At 36.0% G+C, this 27,260-nt stretch overlaps 1 protein-coding gene across 1 annotated transcript in view; it reads right to left on the bottom strand.

Annotated features, from left to right (window-relative positions):
• Positions 1 to 27,260, bottom strand: part of LOC145973047 (uncharacterized) — a 299,775-nt gene that overhangs the window by 12,869 nt on the left and 259,646 nt on the right. The window contains exons 5-6 of the mRNA XM_083102196.1: positions 7,866 to 8,193; positions 3,641 to 3,849 (exon numbers count right to left, since the gene is read on the bottom strand). Coding sequence (XP_082958322.1) covers positions 3,641 to 3,849; positions 7,866 to 8,193 — 537 coding nt within the window. The remainder of the gene's footprint in view (positions 1 to 3,640; positions 3,850 to 7,865; positions 8,194 to 27,260) is intronic.

Below are 27,260 nucleotides of genomic sequence, written 5' to 3'. Positions count from 1 at the left end.
CTTATATTCTGATAGTTATGCACAGTGATTCTCAGCTTCCGTTCCTTTATCTTCTTTGAACCATCAAATTACTTGCTACAGAATATTGCGAATAATTCGCTTTTAATATAACAATAATTATGGACATGATAGTTTATAAATAAAACAAAATTTAAAAAGTCACAAACAGTAATAATATATGTCGAAATAACATTTCGATAAATGATTGATTAATGCTATAAAAAGAAATCGAATAAATGATTTTATGATAATTTATTATTTGTTTAGAGAGATTAAGATTTGAAAAAATAACTGAATACATTATTATGTTTATATACATGGAATATAAGTGTGTTGCTCAACTCGCATGAACTATAATCAATTGTAAATATATTTATGTCGCTCTGATTTATAATTATGTCTTCTTAAGAATTCTCTCGCGCGACTCATTCAATCAAAATTCTGACTCTGATGTTGAAAATAATGATGCTTTTAAAAGAAACGGTTAGCATTTCTTAACTTATATGCGGAATCATACTCAGTTGAGGGAAATGCGATAATTAGAGATACTCCGTAGATATACATGTTGCTATGCGATTTCTCACAGGTAGATAAGAAATTTTATGTATACGTTAATGGGCGTAGGAAACATCTCTCACCATATAATCGTGCAAGGGCGATTTACCGTGCACTCATAATGAGCTATGATTCTCTACCTGTAATGCAACTCTCGTTACACGCAACAACGTGTGTCAGGTACACTGTTATTCGTCGATATTAAAAGTAATATTAGTCTGTTATTGTGTTCCGTTACATAGTCAATGAGGCGCGTAATATGAACAACGTCCAACATGCATAAACAATTAATATTGCTGATTGCATTTCATTTTTTGACCCGTTATTCCGCAGCTTTATTGAAAAGTACTAAATGTCATAATTTAAACTTATGACTTTTAACTGAACTTGCAAATATCGCGTACCTGATTTTTTAATGAAGTAAACATAATATGGCAAATATACATGCAATGGACAGAGCAGTGCATATTTTATGGCAGATAGTAATATTTATGAGTCTTATAGCGAATAATTATCAAAATTAAATATTATATTTTGATAAAAAATAAAAATAAAAATTATTGCAATGAGAAATAATTTATAAAATATTTTAAAATTAATGGAATATGATATTGAAACTATAAGTTGTTGAGAACTAACAAGCCTGTTATTTCTCCACAATTTTACGATCGCTTCCATCGGCTTCGCAACGACAGTCATGATCGCGCGAGCGAGTTACAGCGCAGAATGGTAGAAATGACGGTAATCAATGAATTGGTATTTCCCACATTCAGACGGTATCCACCTCAGTAAGGGTATCTCGATGGCCGCATGGTGTTAGAATGACGGATAGACGGCGGTTTGCCACTAGAAACCGGCGTTATACCGATCGTTGAAACAATTAGTCGAAGCCAAGTACACAATCGAGTTGTACGTCAAGTAATGGTCTTTCGTTTGCCAGCCGATCATTGCGAACTAGGAATTTCGTAAAACCGTCCATCATAATGGCATAATGCGCAAAGCATGTTCCGATCTTTGCAAACTTCGAGCAAGCTAGTTTCTCTCTTTGAGATCGGAGTGATGGGAAAATGCTAATCAAGATGACACGCATATCTTTCGTATATGCAAATAATTAAAATCAATACGCCAATATGTATACTCAGCGCTTAATATGATTGATTTGTCAAAATAAAATAATAAAATAAAAAATAATAGAATTTTGAAAGTATTATAATTATATCGAGTTATTAAAAATTTTTAGTAATGCAGAGATAAATTCTAATTAATTTAAAATATAATATTACAGAAAAATGATGGATCGCGTATGTTATTAATAAAAAGATAAAAATTTTATTTATCTCATTTAAAAAAAAAACTTCAGATATAAAATATGACATATAAACTTTTATCCGATAATGATATTATGGAAAAAGGCTTCAGTGTTTCTCCATATCGAGCTATTTCTGGGTTGAGCACCGCGATCGTGCTGCGTCTCGGTTGAACCATGGACCAGACAAAAGATCCTGGTTCTCACGACCACGCCCTCTCCCCGCTGCCGCTGCCTTCTCCAGACGGCGGCGGCGATGCCTTCACGAAGGTACCTATCCACCGGAAATTCCTGAAGCAACCACCGCGCCGCGTCGTGTATGCACACGGAATGGAACGGCGCGATCTCTTCCAAGTTCTCGTGACGCGGTAATAAATGGCCGGAGCTTGGATCTATACGCGAGAGCGCCCGTACGAAAGCGGATAAAAGTGCGAGTTTTCTCTCCTGCTGGACAGAAGGCATCTCCAAGGCGACGCTACGGAACGGTATCGAATTTCCGCGAGGCTCTACGGTCGTGAATCCTAGCGTGCGAAAGTCGACGACCCTTGACCGCGACGGGCCGCGGATCACGCGCGCGAAAAATCTTGGCGGAGAATAACACGGCTGATGTGTGCCTCTTATCTGTTATCCTGCAAAAGAGAAAGAGAGAGAGAGAGAAGAGAAGAGTCGCGTGTTCGAGTCTGATGTAAATTCGTAAAGCGTGCGAGGAAACATGTGATTCTCATTAATTAGCTGTTCTATAAAAGTTAAAGACCCTCTGCAAATAAAATCGCGCGTTTATCGCAAAAGAAAGAAAAATCAATCATCTCTTTAACATTCTTTTATCGAATCCACCATTCTTAAATCTCACAGAGAGCAACTAGCGATTATTTGTCGCATCCAAGCACCTCGTTCGAGAGAAGCGCGTCGGTCTCGTAGAAATTAAAGGAATGCCCGATGACTAATGGTTTACCGTCGAGCACTTGACCCGATCGGGCGACAAGTCGTTAACTACCGGCCATACGCTTGGGTTAAACATTATTATTATTATTATCGGAGGATCTCACGGCGATATTTGGTAGTGAGGTTGCAAGCGTCGCGTCGATTTAACGTGGGAAGACGAAGATAATGGCTCCAATCTACACGTAACCGAAGCTTCCTCCTCTCGTACGAGAAGAAGAAGCGATTTCCATGTCCGCTCGAATCATGCTATTTCGCTGAACGAGATCCTATCTTGTCTGTATAATTGCGATGTGACAATAAGATGGTTGCCCTCATAATTAAATTCTTTTCTGTCAGCTTACCTATCATATATTACGCGTTCGTTGATTTCACATATCCTGCTATCATTGAAACAATAGCGTCAGCAACGAAACCACGTATGCGAAGCGAGAGAAGGGTCGATAGTAAAGTGACGCGATTGTTCCAATGATTGCTGACGCACGTGCGTGACTCACGATCGTACATAACGATCATCGAGATTGTAGCAAGTTTGTTTCTTTGAATCGTTTGATGTATTTAATCTTGATTGGTTTTCCCGATTCAGAGTTTCAATAAATTCCATAGTTTCCAACCGTGCATAGGAATCGAGAGATTTATGATACAATGTTTGTGTAATTTCTACGCATATAATTTAACATTTTTTTCTTTTTCTCCCTCTAGTGTGTATTTAACACATATCTCTTTTGCTTGAAGATATATTTTTAAATTTTGCACATTATATGTACAAACATTTCTTGCGATATATGTCGATTGATTCGAAAAATATCGAAATTATTTACTCAAATAAGATAAACTTACCAGTGTGGGTCCTCTTGTGCGCCTTGAGATGCGAACTCTTCGTGTAAACCTTGTCGCAGCCGGCGACATCGCATCTGTGAACCTTACGTCTCTTCAGCGCATCGCCGCAATCACCATCGACACCTAAATTGCCGCCATTTCCGCCAACGCCGGCATTTCCTCTACCACCTAATCCGATACCCCCCGCAAGCGGACGTTTCTGGAATGCGCTGGAATTAGATAATTAAATCCGCAAAGAGTTAAACATAATATCTAAACAAAAATCTGTCGTTAAAAATTATTCTAATTATATGCTTTTCTCATAATTTTTTTACAAAAAAAAACAAACAGATTCTTCCTATAAATTTTTTAAAATCGATGTGTAAAGTAAAACATCAAAAATCAATAATTAGAAATTTAAAAAATGAAAAGAAGCAAGTGTTAAAGAAGAGATACAAGTTAGATTATGTACATAATTATAAACTTTGACAAGTTAAGCTTTTGACTTTTTCAAAGCGCAATTTTAATTACAAAAGTTTACTTTGAATCAACTTTATTTCTGAAAATTTGTCATATCTTGATAAGTATACGATCGGCTCATATTAAGTTTATTTTTCATACCAGCGGAGGATTTGCATAAGTTAACTAACTTTTGATTATATGAAAAGCAATTAACATTTTCGAAACGAGAAATAACTGAGAAAAGAGAAGAAATATTATTCCACGTTAAAATACATCAAACGTAATAAAACGGCATAATATGCAACACATGGCCAATTATAAAAGAATTAGATGTAAGATCGCGCGTTTTCCTACGTCTGAGATTGCTTCCAGTGCTTATAACGATGCACATATATCTGAGATGACATTGATTACGACGAATGATAAGAAATTCGTCATTCTTTACCATTTTTATCAATATCATTTCCAATATGGAGGAGATATCTTCATCGATCATTTTGCGCATGGATCGCATGTTCCATGGATCAACTGTCATTCTTACTTTTCCTAGACATACAGCCAAAGAATACTAAGATATAATCCGTTTTTAATATTTATAAAGTTGCTATTTTCAATGTAATTTAATTTGATTCCTATTTTTATAATTTAAAAATACTTGATATCTTTTTGGGGAATCATTTTTCTGTGTCTCCATAAAATCAATATAACTTTAATAAAAAATTATACAAGTAATTTCAGACAAGATACCGGAAAATTAAGGATTTATTAGATGATTCAAGAAAAAAAATCATTAAAAAAGAGACGTTAAAGAGAGAAAATTAAAACTATTAATTTTTTTACATTTTATAATTTCTATAATAAAATATAGAGAATTTATCACATTTCCTCTAACAGAAATTTAATAAAAATTTAAATCATCACAAGTTGAAATTCCCCTTATTTACAAAATAAGTATAGAAATTATTTTCACAAACAAAATATTGTTTGCTCATTTATAGATGAATATATTAGTTCCTAACAACGCATTATTTACGATGTAAAGCTTTCTTTCCGAATTAAAATGCCTTTTTCGGTGAGTACACGAAAAACCGAACAATTCTTCGAAAGCGGGCAATCGGTCAAATAATATTGGACCGATTCGATTCGATCCATGAAGAGAAGAAAGGCGTATCAAGCTGGTTCGATCAATCTCAACTTGACACACTGAATTCTGGTAAGACTTGTTTTTCCGCCAAATACTCGTACGTGCTAACGATATAGATCAGCTTATGTTTCTTAAGATGCGCCATATTAGTATTGATTAATTTGACGCAGTACAAAATATTACTTGCAGATTGTTTGTGGATAAATAAGGCAAACGATAAGAGACAATTCGAAATAATTACGCGATATACTTCCAAAATCTAAAACTTTTGTATGCTTGATGAATTCGATTTTCAATTTATTTTTCAATTATCTCAGAATGTCAATTAAAATGAATGTTTTATATAATTTCATATAATTTTATTAATATAATTCATAGTTACTCTTTTTGACAGCAACATTTTTATATAAATTTATCGAAATATAAATTTTACAAAACGATCTACATCATGCAATCTTACGATTAAGGATTCTTTGAAAGTTTGAAACCAAATTAAATAAAACGGTATCACTGGCATGTCCTTATTCACCGCCGTATTTTATCGAAAGCACGTGAGGGTTTCATGTAAAATTTGCGTTATAAACCGGAACGGTATATTGCGCGAACTGACATACATAAATTCGCAATAATGCCGGATGGCATTAATCCACCCTTTAAAAAGTACGTTTTTTTATTCATGCATATATTTCTGTGTCTTCAGATATAAATACTGGGAAAGTTAATTATTTGGATATTTCTATATGAATGATTATTTTGTCTTCTAATATATTTTTTAACAGTCCTGCTATGCACATCACAATCTGAGTTAACGAGCAGAAAATTAGTAAACGAGAGAAACGTATCACAATGCATTTTATACGAAGAATTATAATACTAATAAGTATAAAAATGAATATGCATACAATTGTGCAACTTATGAATTTTTTTCGTATATAAATGAAGATTATAATAAATTCCGCTTGAACTTTACGAAACATAACAGAAATAATGTTGTTTGATATTATTTGCAAAAATTAACGTACATAATTAAAGCTAGAAAAATCCAATTTAAAAACGAACCTTGCTATATGTATCAACAACGATGTGATAAGAAGATGTAAATTATTACTCACTTGGAATAGTCATTATAAATCCAGCGATCTAATAAATAGACAAGAGTCTCACTGGGAAGCGTATTTGTCGTAAAATATTAGTTCCCGTTGCGGATTCTCCCCAGGGAGTACTGATATGCGGGTACCAGTACTCTTATGAACATGTATTCGTGTTCACTCGATGTGCATATAAAGAGATAAGTAGAAATGTACATATATGTATAAAAAACGAATTCAAATTTATATCAGACGCGATTTGCAGCCATTCTCTCTTTGTACGTGAAACAAAGCTAAATAAAAAACTACGAGGTACTGTATAATTATTAGCCACAATTATGGGATGCTTGAATTTATAAGTTTTAAATTAAAGTCGCCTTTTTCTGTATGTGACACTTTTCATTTTTTGGATAGCACTAAGTTCCTCGCTCAAAAAATGGAGCTCAAACACAGAGTTCGTGCGCAGTGCACCGATATAGACAGGTTGATTTGCAAAAAGCGTATAATGAATCGGCGTCACGCTAATTGGGCGAAAGAAGCGAAACGAAATTACTTAGGCGCGTGCTCGAAAGAAATCGTGACAGGACGTGTAAAATGGGGTTTGTTAGCGTGCGCCGGTTGTCACGAGATTACCATGTTTTCTTGTATATGTTTTATATATATGTGTGTATGTGTGCGATGTCAAGACATGATTTCTGTAAGAGAGATGGATCGGGAGACCCGGGTACAATGGAAACGACAGTCGCGCGAGCGCGCGCGGCGAGAGCAAATTAAACGAGATTTACAGCGGGCGCACGATCTTGTCCTATTAACCCTGGACGTGCTTATGCATTCGATGAAATACGATTGAACGTAAGCATCGACGCCGTGAGTGAGTATTCACTGTGATATCCCGCTGTTTTCGGCCGATTGTGTGAAGCGATAATAAAGTTAGCCTTTGTATTTCGCAGTAAACTCGACAAGTTTCTCGCACATTTATTCTGTACATCTTTACCCCAACATTACAACAAATCGTAGATTTAATGCGTTATATAGTATGATACTGATCAATTCCTTTTAATTGTAAAGATTCGATATAGCAAAAATTGTTATTCGTTACGTTTCTCAAATCCAGAAAAATTTCTTAACTTGTATGAGGTTGAAGTTTGAAAAACCTAATTTGAAAACGAGTTAATGTTGTATGATTTCTCAAAAATTTTGTTTCAAACTATTTTTATAAACTTGGAGCAATTTCCTCATATCTTATTTTTTGTGTATTAAAAAGCTAGATTGATATAATGATCACTTCATCGTGACTATTAATGTATATATGCGAGAAGACAAGTAATTTTATCGATTATAATTAACGAACGGCAGGACATTAAATTATTCTCGCATTGCCTATTCACGAAGTAAATTCGCTTTACGATTAATCATTTAATTTTTATCATGATCGTCTCAGATACATAAACTTTGCTATCCTGCTTTAATAGCGTCTTCTCGCAGCCCTTACGCAACGTAAAATACACGCTTGTGCCTAGGTAGGATGCAACAGGTGAATAATAATACTTACTAAGAAGCCTTTATCCTCTGCAACGCGAGAAGGGCGGCGGAAGGGGAGATCGGGAAGACGGAATCGGGTGGCTCCATCACGCAGACCGATACGTCCCGATCCCTTTCCCTGTCCCTCTGCCTGTCCCTATCGCGATCGCACTGCTCCCTTTCCCGATCTCGCGCCTCTCTCTCCCTGATCGCGGGTTCTCGTTCCTGTTGACATTCCCTCTCGTTCTCGCCACTCCTCTCTCGCACCCTCTCCCGCTCCCGGTTTCTTTCCCGGCTTCGATCTCGATCGCGATTTCTGTCCCACGCTGTTTCGCTCAACGATGGCAAGGATGGTGACGCTGTAAAAGAAATAAAAGAGATACCCGTTATAAGAAAATTCTTATTATTTGTATAAATTATTTCAATTCAAGTTAAATATTATTTCAAAATTTATAAATAAATTATTTAAAGATTTATACTGCAGAAATTCATATAGAAATATGCGCTATTAATTCAAGTAGAATCCTATAAAAAATCATTTAAAACATAATTTATTGCGTAACACAAGGGCAATGTTAATTAATATTCATTTTCTAAGAGGCTGGATATACGAAAGGATATTCCTGTTTAATGAAGAGAGAGAACTGTCTTCGCAGATTGGAAACTTATTTCCGAGAACCGGTACTGCCGCTTAACTGATTACGGTATTTATATAATTACGTGGTATCTGTCACACTTTGTAAAGAATATATTATGTAATTGCTATTATCAGAAAAACCGATTACGAAATTTAACACAAGAAAATGGGAGTGGAACAATTGAAGTATAACATATAATTTCTTGTGTATGAGATATGCGTTTGCCACTTTGCGCGAACGTGCCATGGCGGTCACAGGGTACCGTGTCCTCGATCCATCAGCGATCGAGGATCGAAGGTCGATGTCAGACGAGCACGATGGAGCTCGCGCAACCTCTCACAGATAAATCAACCGAGTGAAGAAATGCAAACGTTTCTTGCGCTCGCATCCTTCCCGAGACGTAATTCTCTACGATGGCGTGTTATAAATCGCTTTATGATTTCGTTTTGCGGGACGAGAGATCGACTTGTTTAAGATACTTCCCTTATCGTTACGGCAAGATTCGCGTCCGCGTATCGGACACGATAAATTCGTTTCCGATGTCCTCGGAATTTCGCGAATTATTGCGGTATTTAAACCGTGAAACATTTCTGCATAGATTGCTACATCCTTTAAAAATTGGTAGCCACAGTTTATTATCGTATTACGTGGAAAATTGCGATTTACCTCGCTATCTAGAGAGTTTTGACAACCGTTGTTGACATCGTTGGCCGCTGCATCTCACCGCACTTTCTGCAATTTGTGAGAGCGGGGGACAAGCGTATTAAATGTCCGTGACATTGCTGTTACTAATTAGCAGTCGTGTTAGCGGCGGAGCCAATATATTCGCAAGATAGAACAGAAAGATGCGGCGGCTTCGCGATATCATTGTCGATAGTACTGCTGATAATATTTTGACCGTGCACGTCTTTCATTTGATTATAGAAGTTGCCGTCGAGATCGTCCCATGTAATCGACGTAAAACCATAATTTGTAAGCTTACCTTGTTACGCGAGGATAGCTTGTTTGTTGATAAATACGTTATTAGAACCGTGACTTTAATTATACAGAATCATCAAGTTCGAATTTCTAATTTAAATCAGTACCTATAAAATTAAAAAATTATATTTTTAACACAATATAGAGGAAATATATCATCTTTCTTGGAATACATTTAGATTGGAAATCTATTTTTAATTTAAGTATTTGGATTTATTAATGCTACATATTTATCATTATAAGGCTTCAAATAACACTTGTCAAAATGTGTTTTTCCATTTTCGGAGAAAAAAGATTAAATAAAATATTTAATAGCTCATGTATTAACGAATTAATGAATTATAGTGCTATTGTATGGACAAAATGTGCCTTCTTTTTTAATGAAAATCTATGCTAATGTCTAAATTGATTAGAATTAATCTCAACGATGTAATGCGATAACACGTGGCGCATGGTCGTAAGTTAAGCGGAACGTTCGTGCGGAACGATCACTTAAACTGACGCGATATGAAATTTAATGCCTCGTCTTCACGAACCTGAACAGATATCTGAAACAGAGTTGAAACGCGTACCGTTGCTGTTTCGCTCTTATATATTACGTGTCTCGTTGCATCTTGACAACCAAAGTTATCTTAAATTAAGTAATATATGTCGTGCATCCGTGTAATAAGATTGATAATCAATTTCAAGGAGAAATTCGTAGTGAAGAAGGCGGATATAATATTCATATTTCAAATTCATATTTAAATATTAACATATATAATGTTCAAGAAATAATATATTATCTCTTTTATATATTATTTCAATTTATTTTCTTTCAATTACAATTTTGATTTACGATTTTTCGTGGATGAAATATAAATGTTTACACATACTTATTCGCAAGAAATCGTAAAAACTCAAAACGAAATTTTTCTAAAATATAGACAAATCAACCAGTCACAACTTCACGAATATTTAAAAAAATATTGTATGAAAATTAATCGCGTTATTAATTTACAGTACATTATATGAGAAAAATTATCAAAATACTCACTCTCACTACATATATGGCCGATTTCTCATTAATTATTTGTTCTTATCATGACAGAAATCTCATGAGCATGTTCGAAATCGAATCGAGGAATCATTATGAATTCAGTCGGTCGAACCACGACGTAGTAACAGCGGTATTATTAACCGCAATTTCCGTGTGCCGGGTACACCGAGGCGGCCTCGCTTAATTAACCACTGCTTCGGACACTTCCCCCCTCCCCCTTCTCCCTCTCCCGAGATCTCGTTTCGAACGTCTCGTTAGAGCCATTAACTCTTCTCATAGTTTTAGCCGAGACCTATGATCTTCGCTATCTAATGGGGCACGCAGTCGTCACAAGCAGAAACGATCTGACAGAACTTCGTCGTTATTTCATGTTTCACCCTTGCTCCTTTTCTTGTCTTTTTCATTTTCTTTTTCACCTCCTCTTTTCAACACAGTTATCTCTTAATGTAAAAATATATCGATGCGCGTATGATTCGTATTATTTGAAAATCAGAATAACGCAAATTTAATTATCGCTAAAATGGGATAAGAAGTTAAATTAACGATTAAAATAGAATAGCGTAGTCTAAATGAAAATTAACTTAATAATTCATAATTTCTTCTATTAATGTTAATATTGTATAATACTATTTATAAAGAGAGCAAAATTAGAACAAAATTTTTTAAAGCTCAATTATTAATTTAATAATTAATTTTAATTAAATGTATACTTATTAAATTCTGGTTTAGTTGTCCCTTGACTGTAACAATAATATTCAATTTTAATGTTTATTGTCACATGTACATTGGAAAGAAAAAATCGTTCTTCTCTAATTGTCTTAGACTATAATATTTTATTTTTTAACAATTTTTCTCTTCAACTATATTACTATTGATGTCAATTATTAATTATTAATTATTAAAGTCAATTATTAATTATTAAAAATCTTTGAAAAAAATATTTTAAATTTGTAGAAAGCATCTTCGGCCGTTGCTTGATTAGCATACCAATGATAAAAATCATCCCTCTTTAGGCGTTTGCTAGCAATAGGGTGAATATTAAGTATTAACGATAATAATACTCGGTTTTAGCCTGTTTCGCCTTTTCGTTTCATCTTCGTCTATCCTCCGCTCACCCTCATCCGCGCACGATTCCATCGTTTTTTTTCTCGCGCACACGTACATCCAACGCTTTTGCGCGCCAAGGGGAACGTCAGGGGGTAATTGATAATGTTAAACGCCAGGGTTAATCCGCCGATTTATGGGCAGAGAGCGTGCGCGCCGTGGATTTTTTAGAATCCACCAAATTGAGGGATAATCGCCCGACATTAATGCCTTGCCGCTAAGGACGCCGGGCGCGCGATTCCAGAGGGATGATTGAGAGAGATAAGTGGGAGGTTATGGCGCTTCGCGTGTCCGGTGGCGGATAAAAGAGGGGCCCCCGCTAATCCGCCAAGAAAAAGGGAGAGTGCTTGAATCGACTGGGAGAATCGATCTCGAGATAGCCACGGCGCATGGCGTCGAGGATAAAGCGCCTATCTCATGACCCGAAGTCAAAGGTAGTCACTCGTTGTAGGATCTCGCGTTCGCAACGATGCGATGCACATTTCGTTCCGTGATTATCGAATCATGTGCTATAAATCTCAAATCATAATTCCTATCTATAAACTCGCGCATTTTTCCATCAACATTAACATAAAAATATAGTAAAATATAATAGAATTTAGAAAAAAATATATGTATATTAGAAAGATAATAATGCAATAATACAAATAATTACAATATCATAAAAAAGATATTATATAATACTAATTATTATTATATAATATATAACAATAATTATTATATATAAAATTATTATTATATAAAAATAATAATCATATAAAAGTTGATAAATATAAAATAATAATTATATAAAAATTAAAATAAAAGACGGACTTATTTTTCACCCTAGCTTTATCATTCGCAAATAAAAACGCCATTCATTCTGGCGGATAACGTCGATTATCGCATGTTATATAATTGAGCGGGTGGGCGCATTAGACGCGCGGAAATATATGCGTGCGCTCGCGTGCGCGTGCACGGATGGAAGGTGGGTGGACATGCCACCCGCGTCGCGGAACTCGTTAGGCGTTATGTGTTTTCAATTAAGTTTCCGAGACCGGGTACGCGAAGCGCGCAGATTAGCGCGAGCGACCGGACTTGCGTCGATTAATCGTGAAGCGTTATTTCTCATTCTCGTGCCGCGGGGGCCGCTACGACGTTTAGAAATTTATTGACGGTGGTTCGTTCGTACAAAGTACCGGTTATCCGTCAGGTGCGAAGATAACGTGCGCGATAACGCTTATTCACGTCGTGCCGCAAATTCAGTGAACGTTCGGAGTCGAGAAGAGAGATTCCACGAGACGATCGCGATAAAGTTTTTGCGAAATATTTCTGCGTTTCATAAAAAAAAAACGTGAAAAAATTGTGCAAATGTTAACTACATTTTACAATAATCATAATAAATTCAGAATTTGCTAAATATATATTTGTAGCGAATATACGTGCTAAAGATACATGTATACATATTTTTAAAAATTGTCGTATAATTTGGAATGACATAGTTACATTATGATGTAATATTTCAAATGAAATCCGACATTATGCGCAACGAATTGCGCTCAATTCGCGCAACGGAGATTTAATTCTGAAAATAATTAAAATTTATATTTCGTCGTGTTAAACGACGACTTCAAACTGCATCGCGCAACCCTGTGGCGTAAACGCAGAATGAGCGATTATCTCTTTGTCAAGCGGCACATTAATGTATCTTTATCATAATCAAGCGCCGCCTCGTGCACACTAATTGACAAAAGCGTAATTGCAAGCAATAGCGAGGTGAAAGTAAATGTAGAAATGCAATTAAATTAATGCCGATATGTCGTTCGAGGTCGCGAAAACATCTTAAATAAATTGAATTTTATTGGATATTGCTCTCTTCCTCTCCCTCCAATTTTTAATCAAATTGATTTGAATTCTAAATTTAGATTTATTTGTGAATTTCAGATTTCTTTTCTCTCGCGACAATAATACATATCTTCGTTAACGAGTATACGAAATCATTTATAAAATTATTAAGAGTACTAAGAGTATTATATCGGTTTCGATTAATGTAGGATGTACATGGAAGATATAATACATAATTTTTTAATAACCCGGAAGGTATCGGAGCAACACTGACAATGAGAGAGAATCGACCGCTCGTAAAATACGATGGTGCAATGGTATCCAGATTAAGATATGCGTCGGCAGGTAATCGATTCATGCACGCGTTGCATTAATCTCAAAGCTGTACTTTTACGACGCTCGCTATTGCTGCGCGATAAATCGCGCCTTCGTTATCGTGTCCCCCGGGTTCGTATTCTTCTTTCCTCTCTTTTTTTTTATACATGTTGTAAATATCACGCCATCAAAAATAATGCGCGCGCATATGCATGCGAATGAGTTTTTGCAGTCGTTAATGTAATACTTTTTATGCGCGCGCTCTCTTGCAAGGCATAAAAGAGTCGCATAACGATAATAAAAAAGATCATGGTACAAGCCGTATATTATCATCGCGCCATGAACTCATGGATGAAGCAATGCTCAACTTTAACTTTCTTCATCAGATTAAATGCATTGTATATCTATACTTGCGTCTTTAAGAATCTTGTTTAAAAAAAAATTAATAATTTTCAAAACAAATATTTTAATTCTCGACAAATATATTTTCACGTATTTTTATATACGATAAATCAAATTCGGACAGTCTCATTTAGAATTAAATACGCAAACGACAATGCGAAAAGGTTCGATTAGAATCGCGAAAAGATGTATGCGGAAAACAATACTCGGAGAATAAAACCCAGCGTCGAAGAAATACATGGTTTCGAGTGAAAGCGCGGGAGTTAACCGTTTCGAAGATAAGTCCCTCGCGGGCAGCGTTCGAATTGTTACACCCACGCTGATCGCGCATAAAACGTCCGCGTGCGAGCGAGAGAAGCCCCGCAGTCGCGATGGGCATGATGCAGCAGATGGATGAGCTTCGGCTCGATTCATCTAAAAATCGTAAAATCGAAGAAACGGGACAAGACAAACACCGGTTAATTGGGAAACCTCTAAGATGGATGAATATCTTATTATCCGGTATGCGGTACCGTGTAATACACAAGAGTAGATCGTACGTAGTACTTTGTTGATGCATGAATCACGGAAGATTAGGAGAATGACGATCAAGGGTACACACTTATATATGAGTATTAACAAATACAGCCCAAGCGTCCGTCGCGATGCTCGTGATTAATCGAGCTCGAGAAAACCGCCGCATCGGAATGCATTACCGACATAAAGTGACTCGCTAGAACTAGTCACGAATAATGGTATCAAAATAGGTGGTCACGAAAGGTCGAAATCCGTGAGCTTCGTGAACTTCGAATGCTATAAGTTATCCTCATTATAAATCCGCAGGCAATTACGAGTATAACAAATGCCTCATCAGTTTATTTTACTGCTGCAAGTTGAGTCTACTATGTTGTCTACAGAAATTATCTATAGTTATCTAGTAGAATAAATTAAAAAATAACAAATTAAAAAATAACGATATCATTACGAGGCAAAATTATTGCGATACGCAAATATTTATTTATTATTTATTGTACGTTATGTATTTACTAAATATTTTTGCAAATATTCGCGTGTAATAATGGTATCGTTATGTTTAATTCCTGTGTATAATTCGCGTTCTTAGAGATTGCAGAATATTTGACAAGAGACAAAGCATGCTTCATTTCTTATCATAGCAAACATACCTTGTTTTCGTGTAAGTTAGTCTTGCTCTTGGCCGATTAAAATTCACTAATAATTCAATTTCAATTGCTAGTTTAACCACACAAAGCTAACTGACTTTAGCTTAAATCGTACTATAGTAACTTGATTTTTTATTAGTGAAATTCGACATTGAATTGCAGAAGTTTATACAATTTTTCTAATATTCAATTATAAACGTGAAAAGAGAAATTATTATAGATGAAACTCACTCAAATCTTAAAATAATTTTCTTCATATTTCCTTTAAAAAAAGTCTAAGTTGCAATCTAAAAAAGTCTCAGAACAAATATGTCACGCAATTCTAATAAAATGAGAAAACATCGAGATCTATTGAGGGGCTAAAGATCTACCTAGGAGCTAAAAAGCGGGTTCCGTTTAGATCCGCTTCGAAACGAGGCTCAATGTTCCGTTGCGAATACCGGTCAACGTCAGCGATTACGAACGCACGTCGTGGACCTGTCGTAACGTCCGTTTGCACCAAAGGAAGGTGTATAAATTATGGACGCGGAGGTGCCGATACTTGATAAATCTATCGACGGGTGATAGACGAGCCGAGGCGGCGCGGGCCGACTATGTGCATCGCAGCGACAGGCTGCACTAATGCATGCAGCACGTCCTTAGCTGCGCACCTTCACCCGTAATCGTCTTCGGGTAAGACACGTGGACGACAGCGCGCGCTAACAATAAGTCCCTCTCGATTCGTTCCTCCTTCGGCGCATCAGCTCTATCTTTCTCCCTCTCTTTCTTGTGTGGCATTCGAGATTGCGGGAACCCCGGAGGTCAATCTCTCGAGGCTCGATTACGCGTATCGATGACTATTAGGCGCGGTTTATTCATGGCTCGACTGGCCAGTCTCGGTCGTAGTTCACTTCGCATCGCGATAACCCTGCGTCACTCGCTGAACTAGGAAGTTTCGACGGACGGATAACAGCTGATTAAAAGGAAAATAGAAGATTATCGAGAATTAATTGGATCACGTACAATCAATGAACGTAATAATAAGAGACTTTTAATACATTATATATAGGCTATTTTAAAAAACTATTTCTGTCTTAGATAATCATGAAATTGATTCTGTCTTCAAGAAATTATAATGTGTAATTATATATCTACAATGAAAGATTATCTACAATAATCTAATTTTCTTCATAGCTTTTTTTCAATTTTTAACAAATTAAATATTTTTTAATTAAGCTTCGAAATTATTCAATTATATAATTCTGTTAAAGGAATAGCTACATAAAATTGCCTACAAAATATATTTCTTTTTCATATCAATTTTTAATTTGTTAAAACTTTTTTTGTCATAACGCAAAATCTATAGATCTATACTTTCTTTCAAAAGGAGGCGATGTTTTGTACAAAACATTCATAAATCAAGAAAATAATAATAATTCTGAAGCATGTATATACTTCAGATTTAAGATGCAATAATTGCACAAGCATTAAATAAGTTGTATTCCAAGACAGTAATCCGCATCTATAAAGAAGTTCACATCTTTCATTGCATGTCAAATAATGTTTATGATCGTGTAGAAGAATCACTTGGCACCGTCGATAACCAGATGTTGTTCCATTTATAAAGATTGCATAGGTGGAACACATTGCATTAACATACGGTGAGGATTCAATTGTTACGTCGAAAATCTACATACAAAGTATCGTTGGTTATTTTAAATATCATCCGCAATAATAAGTTACAGCGTTGATGTGTAACCTTTCGGCGAACACTCGATAAGAAAAAATTATTATAAAACTGCAAAGATCTAGCTTGATCTCATAATTACATCTCATTGTATCATACGATAGAATTAAAACACCATTAAGTCTATCGACGTTTGCTAGTGATTTTATCTCGATAGATTCACCCATCTGACATAGTAATCAATCACTGAGGCGAAGCTTTCATTCAATTTCCATGGTGCAATATTTCTTCGATTTCATCTAACAGTAGCATGTTTTCTACAACATGTCTCACAACCAGCATCAGTTGCATAATAAAAAAAAAAGGAAGACAGAATGGTCGCCTAATTCGTCACTGGAAACATTCTGAACGTATTTAATCTTAGCGAGAATTAACATAGATGTGTCTCATCTACCTATAATATATTAGGAAAGCAACGAAGAGGGAGAGAAGAAAGAATACGCGTGCAACGGATTTCTTCGGGTACACGGCGGTCAATAAATTTGCGATTTTTCTCGCAAGGGGAGCCATCGCGGCTCTTCTCATCATCCCACGCCCGCGCCCGCGGCCATCCCGCGCCCTCGGGACGACTTTTTCCCAGACGGTGCGCGGCATCGCGGTGAGATCGCGCGCGACCCGGGAAAAGGACGGCGGACGGCGCGATTACACGGATAATAAATTAACGCGCACGACCTTATCGAGGCGTATAATTCATCACGAGGTTACGTGCACGCGTGCGCGACCCGACTCGGCATCGTGCGCCGACCCGATATGGCGGTTTTGCACATTAACCTCGTAAAACTCTAATGGCACCCGATCCCTTACACCTGTAATACGATATACGGGCGATGTGAAAGTTCGGAGCACGGAAGGAGGTTGAGCCCGGGACAAGGTAAACGCTCGTTAGGCCGAAGACGCGCGTCGTTAGAAGAACGATGTATATTCTCGGTCTACTTGGGATACTCCTCTCTGTCAGTGAGATAATGACTTTCCGTTAAAAAATATGCTGTAATGATATTAACCCTTGACTCGCGACGGGCGTTAATAGCGCTTTCTTCTATTAATCTATTATACTCTTATATTTCACGCACGAAGAGTGCAAAGATACTCGTAATACTATTAATCATAAGAGACATTTTAAATTTAAATTTTATATAATTATACGAATAAAATAAAAAAATTCAAAATACAAGTTTAGTTTAGTAAATCAGTTTATTAAATCAATTTATAAATATGCTTTTTAATAAAGCTCATATATACATAATTAAATAATCCCAATAAAACTGTTAAAAAAATATTCGACATGTTCTTTAAAATACTAATAATGTATTCTGAAAAAAAATTATAATTTGGACGAAAATATCTTTTCTTTACTTATCAGAAATTAGTCATCGAGTTAATCTTTTATATGGGAAAAATTGGATTGCGGTTGATGCAAGAAAATGAATGCAAGTCGTTGCAATTACGTAGTAGGAAATGAGCGTTATCGATGTACGTAAACAGCAAACCGACTGAGAAATAAGTCTTGTGTCAGTGGATTACGACGGTCATAATATCCACAAATAGGAATAGCTCTACATAGCGCAACCATTCCTGTTTCGCGGTTCATTAGACGTTTTGAAATATCGATCGATGTCGCGGTTCGCATTCGGTAATATATCTGAACGTATACTAATTTTCTAGAAATAAATTCTATTTTATTTAATTTTTGCACGTAGGAAAAAGAAAAAATTTTACGATCGATCCGAATCAATCTTCAATTTAATTCAATCCTCCTCGTTATCAATCAGTAACATTCGAGTTAAGAACAAAGAAGAATCGCGAGTCCCATCTCGTGCAACCTATCTTAATGCGCTCGTGACCGATCCTGGTGTCTCGACCTTTCTGTCCATAATCGCAGTCACATCCACGAAGATATTAAACGCAATGCGACGAGCATTTGTCTCGCGACGCTTTTCCGCCCGCTCGCTGCCATTTACGGATTCGGAGGAGAAACAAAATTGCGCAACGTGGCGCACCCGCATGATATTCCGTCGCGTTGCGAGTTAACGAGGCGTGCGATATGGACAGAGGATAATTAATTAACGGTTCGACATAGAGCCAGGAATACTCGACGCGTTCTGCGTCTGACGGAATTTTCTTAATAAGAACCACGTCTTTTTACAAACACGTTCAATATGGAAGTAATGTCAGTTAGGTAAATGTCTGACCGATATCGCGCCACAAGATCGAATAAAATAAAGCGAGAAAGTAAAGCGATAAATACATAAGCGAAAATATATAAAAAAAATATTTACAGTTTTGTACAAATTGTTAAAATATTTTTACCTAGTTATTTCTCTTCAATTCTCTGACATCTCGAGAAAAATTGTCGGTCTCCCTTGATTTATGGAAGCGTATTCATCGAGACATAAAAAAAATGAATTCTATCGACCGGACTTATCGGTCTTGTAAATCCCGTTTAACGAATAAGAGATCTCATTACATGTGATACATCAACACAAATCACACTAACCGATAATCCGGCCCGACCTTCGTCCGCAACCTGCAGATCGCTGTTGCGGTGCAAGCAAGCGGCCGTATGGTAAGGCCGCCGTATCTACGAGCCGCGGAATACATTATCCAGAAGATTAGTGTGCGAACGATACGAGAAAAGGCATGTACGGCGAGCGAGCGGAGGTCCATGTGAGTACGGCACGAGTGGTGATCTCCGCCTGGTAAATCGTGAGGTACGCGAGAGTAGGCGTCAGATTTGTGCTTCTAATTCGCGTAAAATGTATGCTTTAGAACCTAGTAATTCACATTCAAATCATCTCTTTGAAATTTCACTCGAAACAACGTGACAATTGCGGTCAAGGAGGGACTTTGTAAAGATTCGCAAAGTAAAGGAGATCTCAAGGGATTAGTAAATATCTCTTTGAAAGCCCTTCAACATGTGTAAAGGCAAACTGCGAAAATGTCGTTGGTTATTTTATCAATTTATTTCTCGCAATTATCATAAAGCTGTTTAAAAATTATCATGTATGTTTTGTTTTTTTTTTTTTACATGCTGTGTGTAATTTTATGTACAAATTTTAAAATTTTTTCGGTAAACATATATTACGAACGAAATTCTCTTAAAAATGTTCAGAGGGAGAGAATAATTCATTTAGGAATTTATTCGCAAAGATATTCATATGAAAAATTAACATATTCCGAATTAATTCAAATTTATTCTAGATTACTTTAGACTGAAATTAATCTACGCAAATCCCCAAAAAAACTTATATCATAAATTTAATTCTTAATTCATTTAAAGTAGCTTCTGGTTCTTTCAAATTACACAATTAGTCTAAATGCTTCCGGATTAGCAAAGTGAGAGAACGAAATGGAATGGAATCGCTCACGTGCGTCGACATTCGTTCCACCGTCACGGTCTCCTTATTTCTGTCTCTCTTCAATGACAGCTACACTGTTCGGTACGACATCATCCTCAACGTTAGCGTAGGAGTACCAGTCGGATTTACACGTACAGGTGCATCGCCGGCGTATGTAGGTACAATACACGATGCGGCCGTGCCCCATGCCCCACGTTTTATTCAAGTACGACGGGGACCGGACCCGCACTGCGTACACGCGTTGCTGGAGTGCAAGTTAAACAACTATTCATAAATATCGTAAAGCGCCGTTACTGATGGCCGCATACGGCGCTCTCAGGGCCTTCCTCGCTGTCATAGCAAGCCAGTAAATCCTCCCGGCGGCCGACTACGTCGACGATCATGCCGTATGTTAAGCGGATCGCCGATACGGATGATTCTCTTTCGCGAGAACACCTGACGCGCTTTTCAACGTGGAGGGAATACGATGATTGGCTGCACAAACGGGAAGATATTCATGTGCATCGACCGTATTAATTTTACGATCCTTTTATTCTTGTAGTGAGAATATTATATCGACGAAATATTGTTTGCGGAATTATTATAGTTAATCAATGTCTTCTCGTAACGTTGTGATCGCTGATTAAGCTTTCTAAATGATCATAATTAACGTTATAACAGTGTTACTTTTTATGAGAAAAATATATCTTACCCGTATATTTTTTCAACATGAAAGGAAATGTCTTAAAAGATAAAACATGATAGATGTTTAATTTCAATTAAATATATTAATAACATTCAACTTTTAATCAATTCTTTTAATCGCATAATAAGCATCAATTTTCTTTCGTTAGCGAAGACTGGAAATCTATTTCATGATGCCGCTATGAATATACACTGTAAACTGTATAACTATTAGCTTTTGAGAGAAGACCCCGTTAATTTAGTATTAACTTGGCACAATTTGCTCGCCACATCTAAAGTTCATCGAGTTGCGGTTCACTAATGCACGCTTGATCACCCATCTCGTGATACTTTAATGTACAATTCACGTATGAATCTACATTCATGACGCGTCGAACTTAATGGATTTAATCGAGTAATCGAGGAAGCGATATCGAGGCTATACCTATTTCATCTCGCAGGCGAGGTCGCGTGCTTACGATCGACATAATTCACGACCGAATGAACGTCGATAACAAGCCCGGGCTGATTGACGGCGTCCAAGGAACACACGGACAGTCGTATACGTCGCTTTTACTCTCTGACGTATGTGCGCCGTTTCCACGTGTGGCAGGTGGAACGTGCAGTCAATAGCACACCAGTCCTCAGCCAACGGCCGAATGCAAGAAAGTAGGCAGCTTCCACGAATATTGCGTTTGCCGACGTATTATTGTCGGAAAAATACTGCCCGAATCAATAATAATTACGATAAATTAGAAGATTACGCGACTATCTTGCATTTGGTGCTTTGAATCTGAGAACAATACTCTCTTCCATTAACTAAAAGCCGCTTGAGAGGTAATCTTGGACACATACGACAATTGTAAAGATAAAATAATTTTAATTAAAACTTCAAACAGAAAGTCATGTCTCGCTAATTTTCTAAATCATTACAACAATTTTCTATGAAACAAAAATATAAAAAATGCAAGTTTATCTAATGATTGTAAAATTTAAGAGATATTTTTTAATGTTTTTTTCAAATGATTAAAATGTTGATTAAAAAAATATAAATTATTTTAGGGAATTCTATGATAAATGCAAAGTTTATAAAAAGAAACATATCCTTGTCAGTCATATTTTTGTCAGCGTTTAGCGCCTTTTAACATCTGAGCACTTTACGATAATTGTACATACCCGGGCTTTGGCGGCGACTTTCTGTACGTTATTAATAATAATTGCGCGTCGAACACGCTCGTAATGTGCACCCGTCCGCGAAAAGTACAACAAGAAGATACTTTGAGAACGACCCATGTTATCTGATTAATAACGATAATATTTCGCGCGACTGATAATTATTATTCGGCTGAACCGTAAACACGGTATATCGCGCAACTTTGTGCTGCCGCGAGAGAACTCGTGCAGTGTGTCTTTCGCGTGGTCGTGACTCGGAGGGAAGCCCCTTCTCGTCTCGATTTTACACCATCCCACCCCGTCCCCGTGCACGGAAGACCTTACGTTCCCTTAATTTGTCACGGACCGGCCGGTTGCGAAATCGACGGCGCTGGCCGCGCAATCGCGCTCTTGCGGTTGCCCTGGCTTTCATAATGCAAATTACGATCGTTTCGTATTGCCTTTGAGAAAATGTTCCAGCGAATGTCGTCGCGCGCAAGCCGGGGTATCGCTTTCTGCGAACCCTTAAATTACAATTGTGCCCGCTCGCGTGTTTCATAAGGCGTGTATTTCGTCCTCGTGCACGTCGCGTATTTCACGAAGCGAGACATTGCATAACATTGCATTAATAAATTATCGAATTATTTCTCGTTTAATGTGTTTTTTCCGCATATCGTTCCTCTTTCTTCTCCCACTATCTCTCGATAAAATTTAATAATTATATAAAATTTATATATTTATGCAAAATCGTCTTTGACGAGATTTTTCACTCGTAACATATTTTTTTGCATTAGATTTTATAAATCTATCAAGGAACGGAAGTTTTAATCGCTTAAGTTATTCGGATATACAAAATGCTGTGCGAAATATAAATTAAAAAATGCCATCATAGTGTATCATGTAGAAGGAAATGCAACCAGAATTTATATTTTATATTATAATAAGCAAAACGCGAATTACTATAATATGTGTAGTAATATGTATTACTGTAGCAAAATAAATAAATTAAATTTAAAAAAATTTTAAGCAATATCGTGTAATTACAATATTGTAGATGTTGCTTTTACAAAAAAAAAACGAATCATAATATTTCTATATAATTTTTTAAATTATCTCATAGATTGAGGATGCACGATATTATATTTGAACCAAAATAAGTTTATTTAAATTTCTCAAATTGGGAAAATTATTAACTAAATTAGATAAAAATCAGAGAAAAATTTGTATTATTATTTATTATAAATTATTATCTATTATTATATTATTTTTTACATCATTCAGAAAATACAAGATATATCGTTTTAAAACACCTAATATATTATTTAAAAATATTTGGTGCGTTATGTGTAAAAAATATTTTTTTAATTGCAAAACCAAACTTGCTGAACTTAACAGGAAGATTAATTTTGATAAAACTTTCCACTGTTTGCCACTTACCAGTATTTGCATATTTATTCGTTCCCATGAATTATAATTGCTAATTATTAATTACCTCGCGCAAAATGTCATGTCCGAGGTGCTGCTAAACAATATCATAAATTAACAGATTTCCGGCGTAATGGTAAATAAAATCGAGCTTAAATCGGAGTATCTTGCATAAGAGAGCGAAGTAAAAAAAAGCCGACGATTCTCTCTCATTTCAAACTCATAGCAGCACATTGCTGCACAACAGTATCCCTTTCATTGCATCCTCCTTCATGTTAGTGCATTGCCAGGTAATCTCAGTCGCATCTCTGATTTCAATCTGTGAGCGCGTTTTTACAACACTCCGCACGCGAACGATCTACAAATCAACCCCGTTTCTTTTATCCCGTCCGACCAGTAAGACCTACACGTGCATACACACGCAGTTGCGTAATTCACACTGATTTACATTGCCATTCGAAAGCCTGAGATTGCACGTTAAAATTATGCAGTTGTGGCTTCTGAAAAAAAAAAATACCAAACTTTTGATATAAATTTCATCGAAAACAAAGCAATCTTGATACGCAATTGATTTTTTATCGATGCAATGGAATACATTGTACGTGCTTTCGTATGCAAATTGCGTACAATATGCTAAATCCAATGGTTAAGATCTGCTCATTCGTATTAAATATTATATTTAATATATCGTATATATCATATCCGTTATTACATCATGCTTTATATCATTATATGCTAGGAGCAATTATTTAAAAATTTCGAGTGTAATACTTGAAGAAGAGAGTTACTTATCAATTTTCTCTTCCATCGTCGTTCTAAAAGATGCTGATTAAGCTAACCATGCGTTTAGCAAAAGCCTTTACTTATTCTGAAGAAACTGAAGATTGATTGGATTAGGCCATTGGGACGAAAACGCCTAATAAATTTAATCCGGAACGATCCCGTTTTAGTCATGCACGGATTTTTATTTCATAAGTCTTGTGGATTTCTTTAGGGATAGCGCCGTTCAAGCATTGCATAACTCTCACGAGGCATATATGTGCATAAATGTTTCATGTCCGTAAACGGCTGAGTCCTTCGACTCGTTGCGACTGCGATTTCGTTAATTAATTACTTAATTAATTATCGTAAATTGATCGATGTTGAGATTTGTCAGAAGGATTAAAGCGCTGTGTATCCGTTTATTAAAACTCAACGATAAGAAGATTACTGTGCGGAGAGATTTATTTGACAATCTGTTATATCATAAATATGTTTACGCAATATTATAATCTCGAATAACAAAACATATATTGTATGACTCTGATAATTTTCCATAAGAAAACTGATGTTTTTCCATCGTTCAAAAATGAAACAAAGTTAATGATAGGAGAAAAAAACAGACTTCATAGATCCTTTAAGGATTAATCGTCAAACTTGAAATATGATAATTTTTTAATCTATGTATGTATATGTCTAGATTCTTATATAGAAGTAAGGATTCTAAGAGAGATTCTCTCCATTTTGTCGAACAACCGAAAGAGGATGTATTTCTCACAAAAGAGGCTATAAAATTATTATAATTAATGGTAATTTCGTAGCTTCTGCTTATAACGTGTGAGAATTCATTAAATCGCCACGCCGCAGGGAGAAAAATCGCGCGGCGTCATTACCGGCAGATATTTCATTGTAAGCAAGACTCTCGTACCTAAGAAGTACGCGCAAACCAGCCGCGATATATAATAGAGAAACGGGCCACACGAATGTTATAAATCACGTAGCGCGCGTTTCGTCGGGCGTAAACGGCGCGAACCGTCCGTTAAAAATTTCACGTTTCAGGCATCAAACACGCAAAATGTGTCGTGCGATCCGCTTCTGCGAATATAAATGCCACGATACCGTTTATTACGTCCGTTATCATGATCGTCACTTTTACGCTCACAAAGTAGCGAATTAATCCACGCTCGCAATTTAATCGCTGTGTCGACTTCTTTTTCGCAGCAATAAATTTGCGTCCGTCGAGCGGTGGACCAAGGACCGGACAGGTAGATTGATCAAAGAAATTCACGGCTGATGTTATTTACAGCGTGTAATTTGCGATTAAACCGCTTAATGCGTCGCTTCCTTTTTCTTGCATCGATATAAAAAAAAAGTTATAAATTCAAAAAGAGGTTGTCAAGTGACAATGTTATCCCGTTATGAACAAGCTCGCTCGAATTTCGACGGTAATGCAATTGACAATTTGCCGAAAAATTGTTCACTCGCATTCAAGTATTTTATTATTTTAACGCAATTGAATGCGTTCTACATAGAACGAGAGATTTTTCAAATGACTTGTCAATCTCGCATTAATTAGATCTTCTGGAGAGAATAATCTGCGATCGCGATTAAACGAGAAAATCATATAGAAATGCGAGTATGAAAAATTCGACAGTTGTTCTACGAAAAACTAATTTTAATATTTTATTGACGAAGTATTTTAATATTTTATTAACAAAAAAACTATCTTAAATATCTTTGGCAATAATTAATATGTGTTTCAAATTAATAAAAAATGTTTAATTATTCTACAAGGTATTTTGTAAAATACAAGCATTGTATCTCTTCGCAGCATCACCTTGACATACTGACATAATTTCTCATTTTCAATTTACTGCCTCCTCACACACGATTTATCAATCTATGTTCATTACGTCAGCAGAAGAAGACAGTTTATGATCATGACGAATACGATTGTACCGAAGAGATATGACAGGATTGGGAGAGGTTTGTTCAGGACTGCGAGAAAGGATCTCTAGCGCGACGCACTGCATCATTGCCATAGCGTAAAACGAAAACATCGTTCATAAGTACAATGATAACTTGATCCTTTCTCAAATAATCCTTTCTTTTTTTTTTAACGATTCATACCTTATGTCTTTTCCTTTTATATATACATATACATTAGTCTATAAGCATGAAAAAAAAAATTATTTACAATGAGAGTATCTGTAGCAATATACGAAGAACTTAAGAGAAGTGGATATTTTACCACCCCTCTTATTCGTATGCGTATACTATGCATAATTTATCAGTGAGTCGGTGTAAAAGTTTCGTCTACGAGGAGGTGACTATAGAAAGAGATTGAAAATGGAGCATTCTCAGTGATTCTCAATCGAAGAATTTAATATCCCAAAAACCGAATAAAATCAATTTTGTAAAGCGCGAAAAAAACAAATTAAGAGAGCAAGATTTTATTTTATTTTTGTCAAAATATTAAATTTTTACCAAAATATCAAATTTTTGAAAATATTATCGATATCATGTATGTATAATTTTTCAATATTTACAATCAAGTACGATTTTGTTATAGCCGATACGTTGTCAAAGTTGTCATTCTCGATATATCTAAAATAAATCCCGACAATAATCTGAATATCTAAATCTTTCAATATTTTACTAGAGAGAAATCCTAGTATTCATGGCAATACAATAATAATATTTTCCTTTGCTTTATTTAATATACCGTACTATAATATTTTTACATAATATCTAATACATTACGTAAAACGCAGAAACACTATGACGAGTCCCGCCACGTATTCCCTATGCGATACATCTCTTTTCATATTTGCGAGTCCCGGTCAGACAGCTCGTGAAAGGTAATTCCGCAAGAAGGCGAATGC

This window comes from Camponotus vicinus, unplaced genomic scaffold (genome assembly GCF_025532165.1).
Source record: "Camponotus vicinus isolate PSW18456_S1 unplaced genomic scaffold, iyCamVici1.0 SCAF_6, whole genome shotgun sequence".
Classification (NCBI taxonomy): Eukaryota; Metazoa; Arthropoda; class Insecta; order Hymenoptera; family Formicidae; genus Camponotus; species Camponotus vicinus.
The sequence above is the reverse complement of the archived record's forward strand: the minus strand, read 5'-3'. Positions and strand labels throughout refer to the sequence as shown.